Here is a 14,248-nt window from a genome sequence, read left to right on the forward strand (position 1 = left end):
TACATCCAGTCACTACATCATCACTAAATCATCACTACATCCAGTCACTACATCATCACTACATCCAGTCACTACAACATCACTACAACATCACTACATCTAGTCACTACATCATCACTACATCCAGTCACTACATCCAGTCACTACAACATCACTACATCATCACTACATCCAGTCACTACAACATCACTACAACATCACTACAACATCACTACATCCAGTCACTACATCATCACTACATCCAGTCACTACATCATCACTACATCATCACTACATCATCACTACATCATCACTACATCCAGTCACTACATCATCACTACATCCAGTCACTACATCATCACTACATCCAGTCACTACAACATCACTACATCATCACTACATCATCACTACATCATCACCACATCCAGTCACTACAACATCACTACATCATCACTACATCATCACTACATCCAGTCACTACATCATCACTACAACATCACTACATCATCACTACATCATCACTACATCATCACTACATCCAGTCACTACAACATCACTACATCCAGTCACTACAACATCACTACATCATCACTACATCATCACTAAATCATCACTACATCATCACTACATCCAGTCACTACATCATCACTACATCCAGTCACTACATCATCACTACATCCAGTCACTACATCATCACTACATCATCACTACATCCAGTCACTACATCATCACTACATCCAGTCACTACAACATCACTACATCTAGTCACTACATCATCACTACATCATCACTACATCCAGTCACTACATCATCACTACATCCAGTCACTACATCATCACTACATCCAGTCACTACATCATCACTACATCCAGTCACTACAACATCACTACATCATCACTACATCCAGTCACTACATCCAGTCACTACAACATCACTACATCCAGTCACTACATCCAGTCTCTACATCATCACTACATCATCACTACAACATCACTACAACATCACTACAACATCACTACATCATCACTACATCCAGTCACTACATCATCACTACATCATCACTACATCATCACTACATCCAGTCACTACATAATCACTACATCCAGTCACTACATAATATAATATATGCCATTTAGCAGACGCTTTTATCCAAAGCGACTTACAGTCATGTGTGCATACATTCTACGTATGGGTGGTCCCGGGAATCGAACCCACTACCCTGGCGTTACAAGCGCCATGCTCTACCAACTGAGCTACAGAAGGACATCCAGTCACTACATCATCACTACATCATCACTACATCCAGTCACTACAACATCACTACATCCAGTCACTACATCCAGTCACTACATCATCACTACATCATCACTACATCCAGTCACTACATCATCACTACATCATCACTACATAATCACTACATCATCACTACATCATCACTACATCCAGTCACTACATCATCACTACATCATCACTACAACATCACTACATAATCACTACATCATCACTACATCATCACTACAACATCACTACAACATCACTACATCTAGTCACTACATCATCACTACATCCAGTCACTACATCATCACTACATCCAGTCACTACATAATCACTACATCCAGTCACAACATCATCACTACATCCAGTCACTACAACATCACTACATCCAGTCACTACATCATCACTACATCCAGTCGCTACATCATCACTACATCCAGTCACTACATCCAGTCACTACACCATCACTACATCCAGTCACTACAACATCACTACAACATCACTACATCTAGTCACTACATCATCACTACATCCAGTCACTACATCATCACTACATCCAGTCACTACAACATCACTACATCATCACTACATCATCACTACATCCAGTCACTACAACATCACAACAACATCAATACATCATCACTACATCTAGTCACTACAACATCACTACATCTAGTCACTACATCATCACTACATCATCACTACATCCAGTCACTACAACATCACTACATCATCACTACATCATCACTACATCATCACTACATCCAGTCACTACAACCTCACAACAACATCAATACATCATCACTACATCTAGTCACTACAACATCACTACATCATCACTACATCTAGTCACTACATCATCACTACATCCAGTCACTACATCCAGTCACTACATCATCACTACATCATCACTACATCCAGTCACTACAACATCACTACATCATCACTACATCTAGTCACTACATCATCACTACATAATCACTACATCATCACTACATCCAGTCACTACATCATCACTACATCCAGTCACTACATCATCACTACATCCAGTCACTACATCCAGTCACTACACCATCACTACATCCAGTCACTACAACATCACTACAACATCACTACATCTAGTCACTACATCATCACTACATCCAGTCACTACATCATCACTACATCCAGTCACTACATCCAGTCACTACATCATCACTACATCCAGTCACTACAACATCACAACAACATCAATACATCATCACTACATCTAGTCACTACAACATCACTACATCATCACTACATCTAGTCACTACATCATCACTACATCATCACTACATCCAGTCACTACATCATCACTACATCCAGTCACTACATCCAGTCACTACATCATCACTACATCCAGTCACTACATCATCACCACATCCAGTCACTACAACATCACTACAACATCACTACATCTAGTCACTACATCATCACTACATAATCACTACATCATCACTACATCCAGTCACTACATCATCACTACATCCAGTCACTACATCATCACTACATCCAGTCACTACATCCAGTCACTACACCATCACTACATCCAGTCACTACAACATCACTACAACATCACTACATCTAGTCACTACATCATCACTACATCCAGTCACTACATCATCACTACATCCAGTCACTACATCCAGTCACTACATCATCACTACATCCAGTCACTACAACATCACAACAACATCAATACATCATCACTACATCTAGTCACTACAACATCACTACATCATCACTACATCTAGTCACTACATCATCACTACATCATCACTACATCCAGTCACTACATCATCACTACATCCAGTCACTACATCCAGTCACTACATCATCACTACATCCAGTCACTACATCATCACCACATCCAGTCACTACAACATCACTACAACATCACTACATCTAGTCACTACAATATCAATACATCATCACTACATCGTCACTACAACATCACTACAACATCCAGTCACTACAACATCACTACAACATCACTATATCCAGACACTACAACATCACTACAACATCACTACATCCAGTCACTACAACATTACTACAACATTACTACAACATCAATACAACATCACTACATCCAGTCACTGCAACATCACTACATCCAGTCACTACATCATCAATACATCCAGTCACTACAACATCACTACATCCAGTCACAATACATCCAGTCACTACATCCAGTCACTACAACATCACTACATCATCACTACATCATCACTACATCCAGTCACTACATCATCACTACATCCAGTCACTACATCATCACCACATCCAGTCACTACAACATCACTACAACATCACTACATCTAGTCACTACAATATCAATACATCATCACTACATCGTCACTACAACATCACTACAACATCCAGTCACTACAACATCACTACAACATCACTATATCCAGACACTACAACATCACTACAACATCACTACAACATCACTACATCATCACTACATCATCACTACAACATCACTACATCATCACTACATCATCACTACATCCAGTCACTACATCATCACTACAACATCACTACATCATCACTACAACATCACTACATCCAGTCACTACATCATCACTACAACATCACTACATCATCACTACATCATCACTACATCCAGTCACTACAACATCAATACAACCAGTCACTACATCCAGTCACTACATCCAGTCACTACATCCAGTCACATCATCACTACATCATCACTACATCCAGTCACTACAACATCAATACAACCAGTCACTACATCCAGTCACTACATCCAGTCACTACAACATCACTACAACATCACTACAACATCACTACATCCAGTCACTACAACATCACTACATCCAGTCACTACAACATCAATTCGACCAGTCATGACAAAGATACTGGCATCCTTCCTAACTCAGTTGCTGGGAAGGAAGGAAATCGCTCAGTGATTTCACCATGAGGCCAATGGCGACATTAAAACTGTTATAGCTAAACTGTGGACACTAACCACTGATCTAGGACCTGAAGATACTAACCACTGATCTAGGACCTGAAGACACTGTAGATACTAACCACTGATCTAGGACCTGAAGACACTAACCACTGATCTAGGACCTGTAGATACTAACCACTGATCTAGGACCTGAAGACACTGTAGATACTAACCACTGATCTAGGACCTGAAGACACTGTAGATACTAACCACTGATCTAGGACCTGAAGACACTAACCACTGATCTAGGACCTGAAGATACTAACCACTGATCTAGGACCTGAAGACACTAACCACTGATCTAGGACCTGAAGACACTGTAGATACTAACCACTGATCTAGGACCTGAAGACACTGTAGATACTAACCACTGATCTAGGACCTGAAGACACTGTAGATACTAACCACTGATCTAGGACCTGAAGACACTAACCACTGATCTAGGACCTGAAGACACACCCCCCTACCTGATGTCTCTCACCCCCCTTACCTGATCCACCCCCCACACCCCTGCCTGATGTGTCCCCCCCACACCCCTACCTGATGTCTCCCCCCACACACCACACCCCTACCTGATGCCCCCCCACACACCACACCCCTACCTGATGTCCCCCCACACCCCTACCTGATGTCCCCCCCACGCCCCTATCTGATGCCCCCCACACCCCTACCTGATGTCTCCCCCACACACCACACCCCTACCTGATGCCCCCCACACACCACACCCCTACCTGATGTCCCCCCACGCCCTATCTGATGCCCCCCCCACACCCCTATCTGATGCCCCCCCCACACCCCTACCTGATGTCTCCCCCCACACACCACACCCCTACCTGATGCCCCCCCCACCACACCCCTACCTGATGTCTTTGAGGATGTGCTTCTCAGGTCCTGTCTTGTGGCAGAGTCCATTGCTCTCCATGACAGAGTAGTGTAGTCTGGAGAAGGAGACGGTTGGACCAGGCATCTGGAACATCACCTCTGGATCATCTGCTGCTGGCTCTCCATTCTGGGGCTTAGACATCCTCCTCACCGAGAGAGAGAGAAGGAGACAGAGAGAGACAGAGAGAGACAGAGAGAGACAGAGAGAGAGACAGAAGGGAACAGAGAAGAAATGATGTTAGATAGATAAAGAGACAGACATAGAGAGAGGAGTTGTCTGCTGCAGTAGCTATCTAACCTATGTTCTAACTTCCAAGGCAACATATCCCAGATTGCCCTTCCCAAGCCTCTTTACACCCCCTGTCAACCAATCACACAGGGGCATGGGTGTGGCCACACCCTACCAGAGGGCAGGATGTTGAACTTTGAACCTTGGCCTTGACAGCTGCAGGGGCATTGACAACAGGAGAGCACGTGCAACAAACACCTGTCTTCACCAATGATGTATATATAAACCCTAGCTGACGCTATGCATTTGCAACTGAGTGGCTTGAAGCCACCAGTCGGCCATATTGGAACTCCCCGGTAGGAGCAGTACTCCCTAGGAATGAATGGAATTACATTTTTCAAGGACATAATGATATACTCTAATACTTACAGGAAAATGCTTAAATACTATATATATATATATATATATTTGTTATTTTAATGTTTAACATAATATAATTTAAAAGTAACCATAAAGAATAAACGCAGAATAAACGTGTCAAAAGCGAATGTAGACATTAATACACTAATTTATTTTAGCTTCCAGTGAAGGAGGAATACCAAGATGGAGGCACGGTGGCTTCAACACAGCGCCCCCTGTCAGTCATCTAGTGTATTTAGATGGTTGAGTGGTGTCTTCAACACAGCGCCCCCTATCAGTCATCTAGTGTATTTAGATGGCTGAGTGGTGGTTTCAACACAGCGCCCCCTGTCAGTCATCTAGTGTATTTAGATGGCTGAGTGGTGGGTTCAACACAGCGCCCCCTGTCAGTCATCTAGTGTATTTAGATGGTTGAGTGGTGGGTTCAACACAGCGCCCCCTATCAGTCATCTAGTGTATTTAGATGGCTGAGTGGTGTCTTCAACACAGCGCCCCCTGTCAGTCATCTAGTGTATTTAGATGGCTGAGTGGTGGTTTCAACACAGCGCCCCCTGTCAGTCATCTAGTGTATTTAGATGGCTGAGTGGTGGGTTCAACACAGCGCCCCCTGTCAGTCATCTAGTGTATTTAGATGGTTGAGTGGTGGGTTCAACACAGCGCCCCTATCAGTCATCTAGTGTATTTAGATGGCTGAGTGGTGTCTTCAACACAGCGCCCCCTGTCAGTCATCTAGTGTATTTAGATGGCTGAGTGGTGGCTTCAACACAGCGCCCCCTGTCAGTCATCTAGTGTATTTAGATGGCTGAGTGGTGGGTTCAACACAGCGCCCCCTATCAGTCATCTAGTGTATTTAGATGGTTGAGTAGTGGCTTCAACACAGCGCCCCCTGTCAGTCATCTAGTGTATTTAGATGGTTGAGTGGTGGTTTCAACACAGCGCCCCCTATCAGTCATCTAGTGTATTTAGATGGCTGAGTGGTGGGTTCAACACAGCGCCCCCTATCAGTCATCTAGTGTATTTAGATGGCTGAGTGGTGTCTTCAACACAGCGCCCCCTATCAGTCATCTAGTGTATTTAGATGGTTGAGTGGTGTCTTCAACACAGCGCCCCCTGCCAGTCATCTAGTGTATTCATACCAGGTCTGTGTTTCATGTAGTCTTACCCTGGCGTGACGTTTTGATAACCATGGAAATCTCTCTCGGACAAATGACCTTATATCAATATATTCACCTGTAATTACCTCCCGAAAATGAAACGCTAACTCGCCGCTAATACATTTTTGTACCCTACAAAAATAAATTGAACTGTATTTTAAGACGGTTAAATGCTCTACTAATAAAAAAGCCTGTTAGAATTGTAAGTATATGCATGTCCCTTAAGGTCCTTGTGTAATTGTAATGTGATATTGAACTACAATCTCTATTGTTTGTAATATATATATGCTTGTGTTCCCTCATGTGCTTTATGTATTGATTTGTTGTTCATAAAAAAAATATATTTACAAAAAAATATTTTTTTTAACTAGCCGCTAATGTGGCTCTCATTCAGAACTACACATCCAGTCACAAGCTTTTCCCCTCAAGACACATTTCTCCATGCAAACTCTCATCAACAAGTGTCAAGTAACCGAGCAAGTACATATTATAGCCCCCTTTTTTTCTTCTCGCGTAAGTAATTGATATTGTGTATTTCTCACGTGTATTTTTGTTTATTATTTTACAAATGACCTAGCTAACTACATTTAGTATTTTCACATTACTATATTTTTTGTAAATTTACCTTCTGGCTTTTGTATTGAAATAGCTAACGTTAGGTCTCTCCGTTGATCAGAAGTATGTTGCTGTGCTATATACCGGATTGTGTAACCACTTACTTCAATTAGTACACATGTGCATTTTATAAATAAAATAATAAAAGTAATTTGTGTAACTTTTTTTAATGTGGTGACATGCTAGCTACCATTAGCCCACCAGGGAAGGGATATTTATCTTTAATGCTGACTCACCGTTCGTAATTGTAGTGAAGCAGGTCTCGAACCCTCGACCTTCTAGCCCTTATTAATTAAACCCCAGGGGGGTCGTTACACTCATCCCTCCTTTTCAAAGAGCGCGTCCTCGCGCTAGCTTGCGAACCCTACGTTTTTTTAACAGGATCGCGCGCGCGCGCACACACTCCCACCGGCCAAGCACGCGCACTGTGGTGGCTGCAAAGGGTCCGATCCCACTTCTGACACCAGTGTAATGAAACAGGCAGGGAAGCAAGGACTCGAACCCTCGACCTTTCTTGGCCGAAAGTCCAGCGCGCGCTCTAAGCGGCACAGTTGATATCCGCTCTTATAACCCCCCCCCCAGGGTTGTTACAGTAGAGCAGATAGAGGGGACGTTGTTCCAGCTGTAGAGCTGCAGTGACACAACTGTTCTGTTTGGAGTCAGACACGCCCGCTTTACGTTAGTCCGGGAACCATGGCAATGACAGTTGGTTAGCGAGCGTGTCGCCGCTGTTCTGTGTGGAGTCAGACACGCCAGCTTTACGTTAGTCCGGGAACCATGGCAATGACAGTTGGTTAGCGAGCGTGTCGCCGCTGTTCTGTGTGGAGTCAGACACGCCCGCTTTACGTTAGTCCGGGAACCATGGCAATGACAGTTGGTTAGCGAGCGTGTCGCCGCTTAGAAAAGGTCTGACTGCACTAACGGTAAGCTAATGTTAACTAACTAGCTTAGCTAAATATTGCCTGGTGGGTTAGCTAGTTATAGGTACCATGGTTGGCTAGCTAGTTAGGTACCTTGGTTGGCTAGCTAGTTATAGGTACCATGGTTGGCCAGCTAGTTATAGGTACCATGGTTGGCTAGCTAGTTAGGTACCTTGGTTGGCCAGCTAGTTATAGGTACCATGGTTGGCTAGCTAGTTAGGTACCTTGGTTGGCCAGCTAGTTATAGGTACCATGGTTGGCTAGCTAGTTAGGTACCTTGGTTGGCTAGCTAGTTATATGTACCATGGTTGGCTGGCTAGTTAGGTACCATGGTTGGCTAGCTAGTTATAGGTACCATGGTTGGCTAGCTAGTTATAGGTACCATGGCTGGCCAGCTAGTTATAGGTACCATGGTTGGCTAGCTAGTTAGGTACCTTGGTTGGCTAGCTAGTTATATGTACCATGGTTGGCTGGCTAGTTAGGTACCATGGTTGGCTAGCTAGTTATAGGTACCATGGTTGGCTAGCTAGTTATAGGTACCATGGTTGGCCAGCTAGTTATAGGTACCATGGTTGGCTAGCTAGTTATAGGTACCATGGTTGGCCAGCTAGTTATAGGTACCTTGGTTGGCGAGTTAGTTATAGGTACCTTGGTTGGCCATCTAGTTATAGGTACCATGGTTGGCTAGCTAGTTATAGGTACCATGGTTGGCCAGCTAGTTATAGGTACCTTGGTTGGCGAGTTAGTTATAGGTACCTTGGTTGGCCATCTAGTTATAGGTACCATGGTTGGCTAGCTAGTTATAGGTACCATGGTTGGCCAGCTAGTTATAGGTACCTTGGTTGGCGAGTTAGTTATAGGTACCTTGGTTGGCGAGTTAGTTATAGGTACCTTGGTTGGCGAGTTAGTTATAGGTACCTTGGTTGGCGAGTTAGTTACGTACCTTGGTTGGCTAGCTAGTTATAGGCACCATGGTTGGCTAGCTAGTTATAGGTACCATGGTTGGCTGGCTAGTTATAGGTACCTTGGTTGGCTAGCTAGTTAGGTACCATGGCTGGCTAGCTAGTTAGGTACCATGGTTGGCTAGCTAGTTATAGGTACCTTGGTTGGCGAGTTAGTTAGGTACCTTGGTTGGCTAGCTAGTTATAGGTACCTTGGTTGGCGAGTTAGTTAGGTACCTTGGTTGGCTAGCTAGTTATAGGTACCTTGGTTGGCTAGCTAGTTATAGGTACCATGGTTGGCTAGCTAGTTATAGGTACCATGGTTGGCTAGCTAGTTATAGGTACCTTGGTTGGCTAGCTAGTTATAGGTACCATGGTTGGCTGGCTAGTAAGTTAGGTACCTTGGTTGGCTAGTTGGCTACATTAGCTAAGGTTGGCTAGTTAGTTATGTACCTTGGTTGGCTAGTAAGTTAGGTACCATGGTTGGCTAGTTAGTTATGTACCTTGGTTGGCTAGTTAGTTAGGTACCTTGGTTGGCTAGCTAGTTATAGGTACCATGGTTGCCTAGCTAGTTATAGGTACCATGGTTGGCTGGCTAGTAAGTTAGGTACCTTGGTTGGCTAGCTAGTTATAGGTACCATGGTTGGCTAGTAAGTTAGGTACCTTGGTTGGCTAGCTAGTTATAGGTACCATGGTTGGCTAGTAAGTTAGGTACCTTGGTTGGCTAGTTGGCTACATTAGCTAAGGTTGGCTAGTTAGTTATGTACCTTGGTTGGCTAGTAAGTTAGGTACCATGGTTGGCTAGTTAGTTATGTACCTTGGTTGGCTAGTTAGTTAGGTACCTTGGTTGGCTAGTTAGTTAGGTACCATGGTTGGCTAGTAAGTTAGGTACCATGGTTGGCTAGTAAGTTAGGTACCTTGGTTGGCTAGCTAGTTATAGATACCATGGTTGGCTAGTAAGTTAGGTACCTTGGTTGGCTAGTTAGTTAGGTACCTTGGTTGGCTAGTTAGTTAGGTACCTTGGTTGGCTAGTTAGTTGGGTACCTTGGTTGGCTAGTAAGTTAGGTGCCTTGGTTGGCTAGTTAGTTAGGTACCTTGGTTGGCTAGTTAGTTAGGTACCTTGGTTGGCTAGTTGGCTACATTAGCTAAGGTTGGCTAGTTAGTTAGGTACCATGGTTGGCTAGTAAGTTAGGTACCTTGGTTGGCTAGTAAGTTAGGTACCTTGGTTGGCTAGTAAGTTAGGTACCTTGGTTGGCTAGTTAGTTAGGTACCTTGGTTGGTTGGCTAGTTAGTTAGGTACCTTGGTTGGTTGGCTAGTTAGGTTACTTTAACGACCCAGGATCCCAGACCGTCTGTTGAGGCACCCAGACCATCTGGTGAGGCACCCAGACCATCTGGTGAGGGGCACCCAGGACCCCAGACCGTCCGGTGAGGGGCACCCAGGATCCCAGACCCTGTGACCACAAAGCCCTGACTCTTGCACATCCATCCCTGTAGCCATTTTGAATTAATTGATGCCCCTCCCTCTTTGTCATCAGTCCCCCACTTTATAGACAGTTTTTTTTTTTCCAGGAAACTTTTAATTAATAACTTGGGATTTTACCACTTGCCATATCAATCATAATAGTGGGAAGGAGCCTACAGATCCAGACTGTGTGAGGGCATGTACCACTCAGAATAAATAAATACTGTGCCTTTTGAAGATTTTGTCTCTTGTCATAAACTATACTGAACAGAAAATATGTAAAGTTGTGGTCCAATGTTTCATGAGCTGAAAAATGTGTATATTCCAGAAATGTTCCATATTTCTCTCAATTGTTTTGTGCACAAATTTGTTTCCATCACCTGTTGGTATTTCTCATTTGTCAAGATAATCCATCCATCTGACAGGTGTGGTATATCAATAAACTGATTAAAACAGCGTGATCATTACACAGGTGCACCTTACGCTGGGGACAATAACAGCATGATCATTACACAGGTGCACCTTCCGCTGGGGACAATAACAGCATGATCATTACACAGGTGCACCTTTCGCTGGGGACAATAACAGCATGATCATTACACAGGTGCACCTTCCGCTGGGGACAATAACAGCATGATCATTACACAGGTGCACCTTACGCTGGGGACAATAACAGCATGATCATTACACAGGTGCACCTTTCGCTGGGGACAATAACAGCATGATCATTACACAGGTGCACCTTCCGCTGGGGACAATAACAGCATGATCATTACACAGGTGCACCTTCCGCTGGGGACAATAACAGCATGATCATTACACAGGTGCACCTTCCGCTGGGGACAATAACAGCATGATCATTACACAGGTGCACCTTCCGCTGGGGACAATAACAGCATGATCATTACACAGGTGCACCTTACGCTGGGGACAATAACAGCATGATCATTACACAGGTGCACCTTCTGCTGGGGACAATAACAGCATGATCATTACACAGGTGCACCTTCCGCTGGGGACAATAACAGCATGATCATTACACAGGTTCACCTTCCGCTGGGGACAATAACAGCATGATCATTACACAGGTGCACCTTCCGCTGGGGACAATAACAGCATGATCATTACATAGGTGCACCTTCCGCTGGGGACAATAACAGCATGATCATTACACAGGTGTAATCTTCTGCACATGGCCAGTCTGATAGTGGTCTTCTCCACATGGCCAGACTGATAGTGGTCTTCTCCACATGGCCAGACTGATAGTGGTCTTCTCCACATGGCCAGACTGATAGTGGTCTTCTCCACATGGCCAGACTGATAGTGGTCTTCTCCACATGGCCAGACTGATAGTGGTCTTCTCCACATGGCCAGACTGATAGTGGTCTTCTCCACATGGCCAGACTGATAGTGGTCTTCTCCCCTTTTCAAGGCTCTTATGCACATCCTTGATAAAATCCACGAGGTCTGAAGTAGACGCCAAAGTCACCATACTGTACAAACAGCTATCTGGGCTAAGGAATACAACGTTATGTTTTCCTCTACTGCTCTGCTAACTAGCTAAAGTCTATAACACTTAGACTATGGGATGGATGCATTAATTTACCCTTTCATACAGTTGTTATGCTAACTAGCTAGATAAAGTCTATAACACTTAGACTATGGGATGGATGCATTAATTTACCCTTTCATACAGTTGTTATGCTAACTAGCTAGATAAAGTCTATAACACTTAGACTATGGGATGGATGCATTAATTTACCCTTTTACAGTTGTTATGCTAACTAGCTAAAGTCTATAACACTTAGACTATGGGATGGATGCATTAATTTACCCTTTCATACAGTTGTTATGCTAACTAGCTAGATAAAGTCTATAACACTTAGACTATGGGATGGATGCATTAATTTACCCTTTCATACAGTTGTTATGCTAACTAGCTAGATAAAGTCTATAACACTTAGACTATGGGATGGATGCATTAATTTACCCTTTCATACAGTTGTTATGCTAACTAGCTAAAGTCTATAACACTTAGACTATGGGATGGATGCATTAATTTACCCTTTCATACAGTTGTTATGCTAACTAGCTAGATAAAGTCTATAACACTTAGACTATGGGATGGATGCATTAATTTACCCTTTCATACAGTTGTTATGCTAACTAGCTAGATAAAGTCTATAACACTTAGACTATGGGATGGATGCATTAATTTACCCTTTCATACAGTTGTTATGCTAACTAGCTAGATAAAGTCTATAACACTTAGACTATGGGATGGATGCATTAATTTACCCTTTCATACAGTTGTTATGCTAACTAGCTAGATAAAGTCTATAACACTTAGACTATGGGATGGATGCATTAATTTACCCTTTCATACAGTTGTTATGCTAACTAGCTAGATAAAGTCTATAACACTTAGACTATGGGATGGATGCATTAATTTACCATTTCATACAGTTGTTATGCTAACTAGCTAAAGTGTGGTCAGTGTCTGAGATTGAACAGTAATAGATGTTTGACCTCTGTCATTGGCAACAAAGGGTATATAACAACGTATTGAGATAAACTTTTGTTATTGACCAAATACTTATTTTCCACCATAATTTGCAAATAAATTCATTAAAAATCCTACAATGTGATTTTCTGGATTTTTTTCTCATTTTGTCTGTCGTAGTTGAAGTGTACCTATGATGAAAATTACAGGCCTCTCTCATATTTTTAAGTGGGAGAACTTGCACAATTGGTGGCTGACTAAATACTTTTTTGCCCCACTGTATATGTAACAGTATAACTTTAGACCGTCCCCTCGCCCATACCCGGGCGCGAACCAGGGACCCTCTGCACACATCAACAACAGTCACCCACAAAGCATCGTTACCAATCGCTCCACAAAAGCCGCGTCCAATGCAGAGCAAGGGGAACCACTACTTCAAGGTCTCAGAGCAAGTGACGTCACCGACTGAAACGCTATTTAGCGCACACCGCTAACTAAGCTAGCGTTTCACATCCGTTACTAAATGTAAAAAAAACCTTTGAATGAGTAGGTGTGTCCAAACTTTTGACAGGTACTTTATATATATATATATATACTCAGAATGGCGGCGTGGCAGGTAGCCTAGTGGTTAGAGTGTAGGGACGGCAGGTTAGCCTAGTGGTTAGAGCGTAGGGACGGCAGGGTAGCCTAGTGGTTAGAGTGTAGGGACGGCAGGTTAGCCTAGTGGTTAGAGTGTAGGGACGGCAGGGTAGCCTAGTGGTTAGAGCGTAGGGACGGCAGGTTAGCCTAGTGGTTAGAGTGTAGGGACGGCAGGTTAGCCTAGTGGTTAGAGCGTAGGGACGGCAGGGTAGCCTAGTGGTT

The 14,248-nt window shown here is 43.5% G+C and overlaps 1 protein-coding gene across 1 annotated transcript in view; it reads right to left on the bottom strand.

The window, feature by feature from the left end:
* The window catches only part of LOC124026369 (broad substrate specificity ATP-binding cassette transporter ABCG2-like), a gene marked incomplete at its 3' end in the record, with an annotated part of 30,664 nt that extends 22,502 nt beyond the window's left edge, over positions 1-8,162 (bottom strand). The window contains exons 1-2 of the mRNA XM_046339391.1: positions 7,795-8,162; positions 5,119-5,283 (exon numbers count right to left, since the gene is read on the bottom strand). Of these exons, the coding sequence (XP_046195347.1) occupies positions 5,119-5,282 (164 nt within the window). The remainder of the gene's footprint in view (positions 1-5,118; positions 5,284-7,794) is intronic.
* Positions 8,163-14,248: the final 6,086 nt, after the last annotated feature.

The sequence above is a fragment of the Oncorhynchus gorbuscha genome, unplaced genomic scaffold (assembly GCF_021184085.1).
Source record: "Oncorhynchus gorbuscha isolate QuinsamMale2020 ecotype Even-year unplaced genomic scaffold, OgorEven_v1.0 Un_scaffold_2698, whole genome shotgun sequence".
Taxonomy (NCBI): Eukaryota; Metazoa; Chordata; class Actinopteri; order Salmoniformes; family Salmonidae; genus Oncorhynchus; species Oncorhynchus gorbuscha.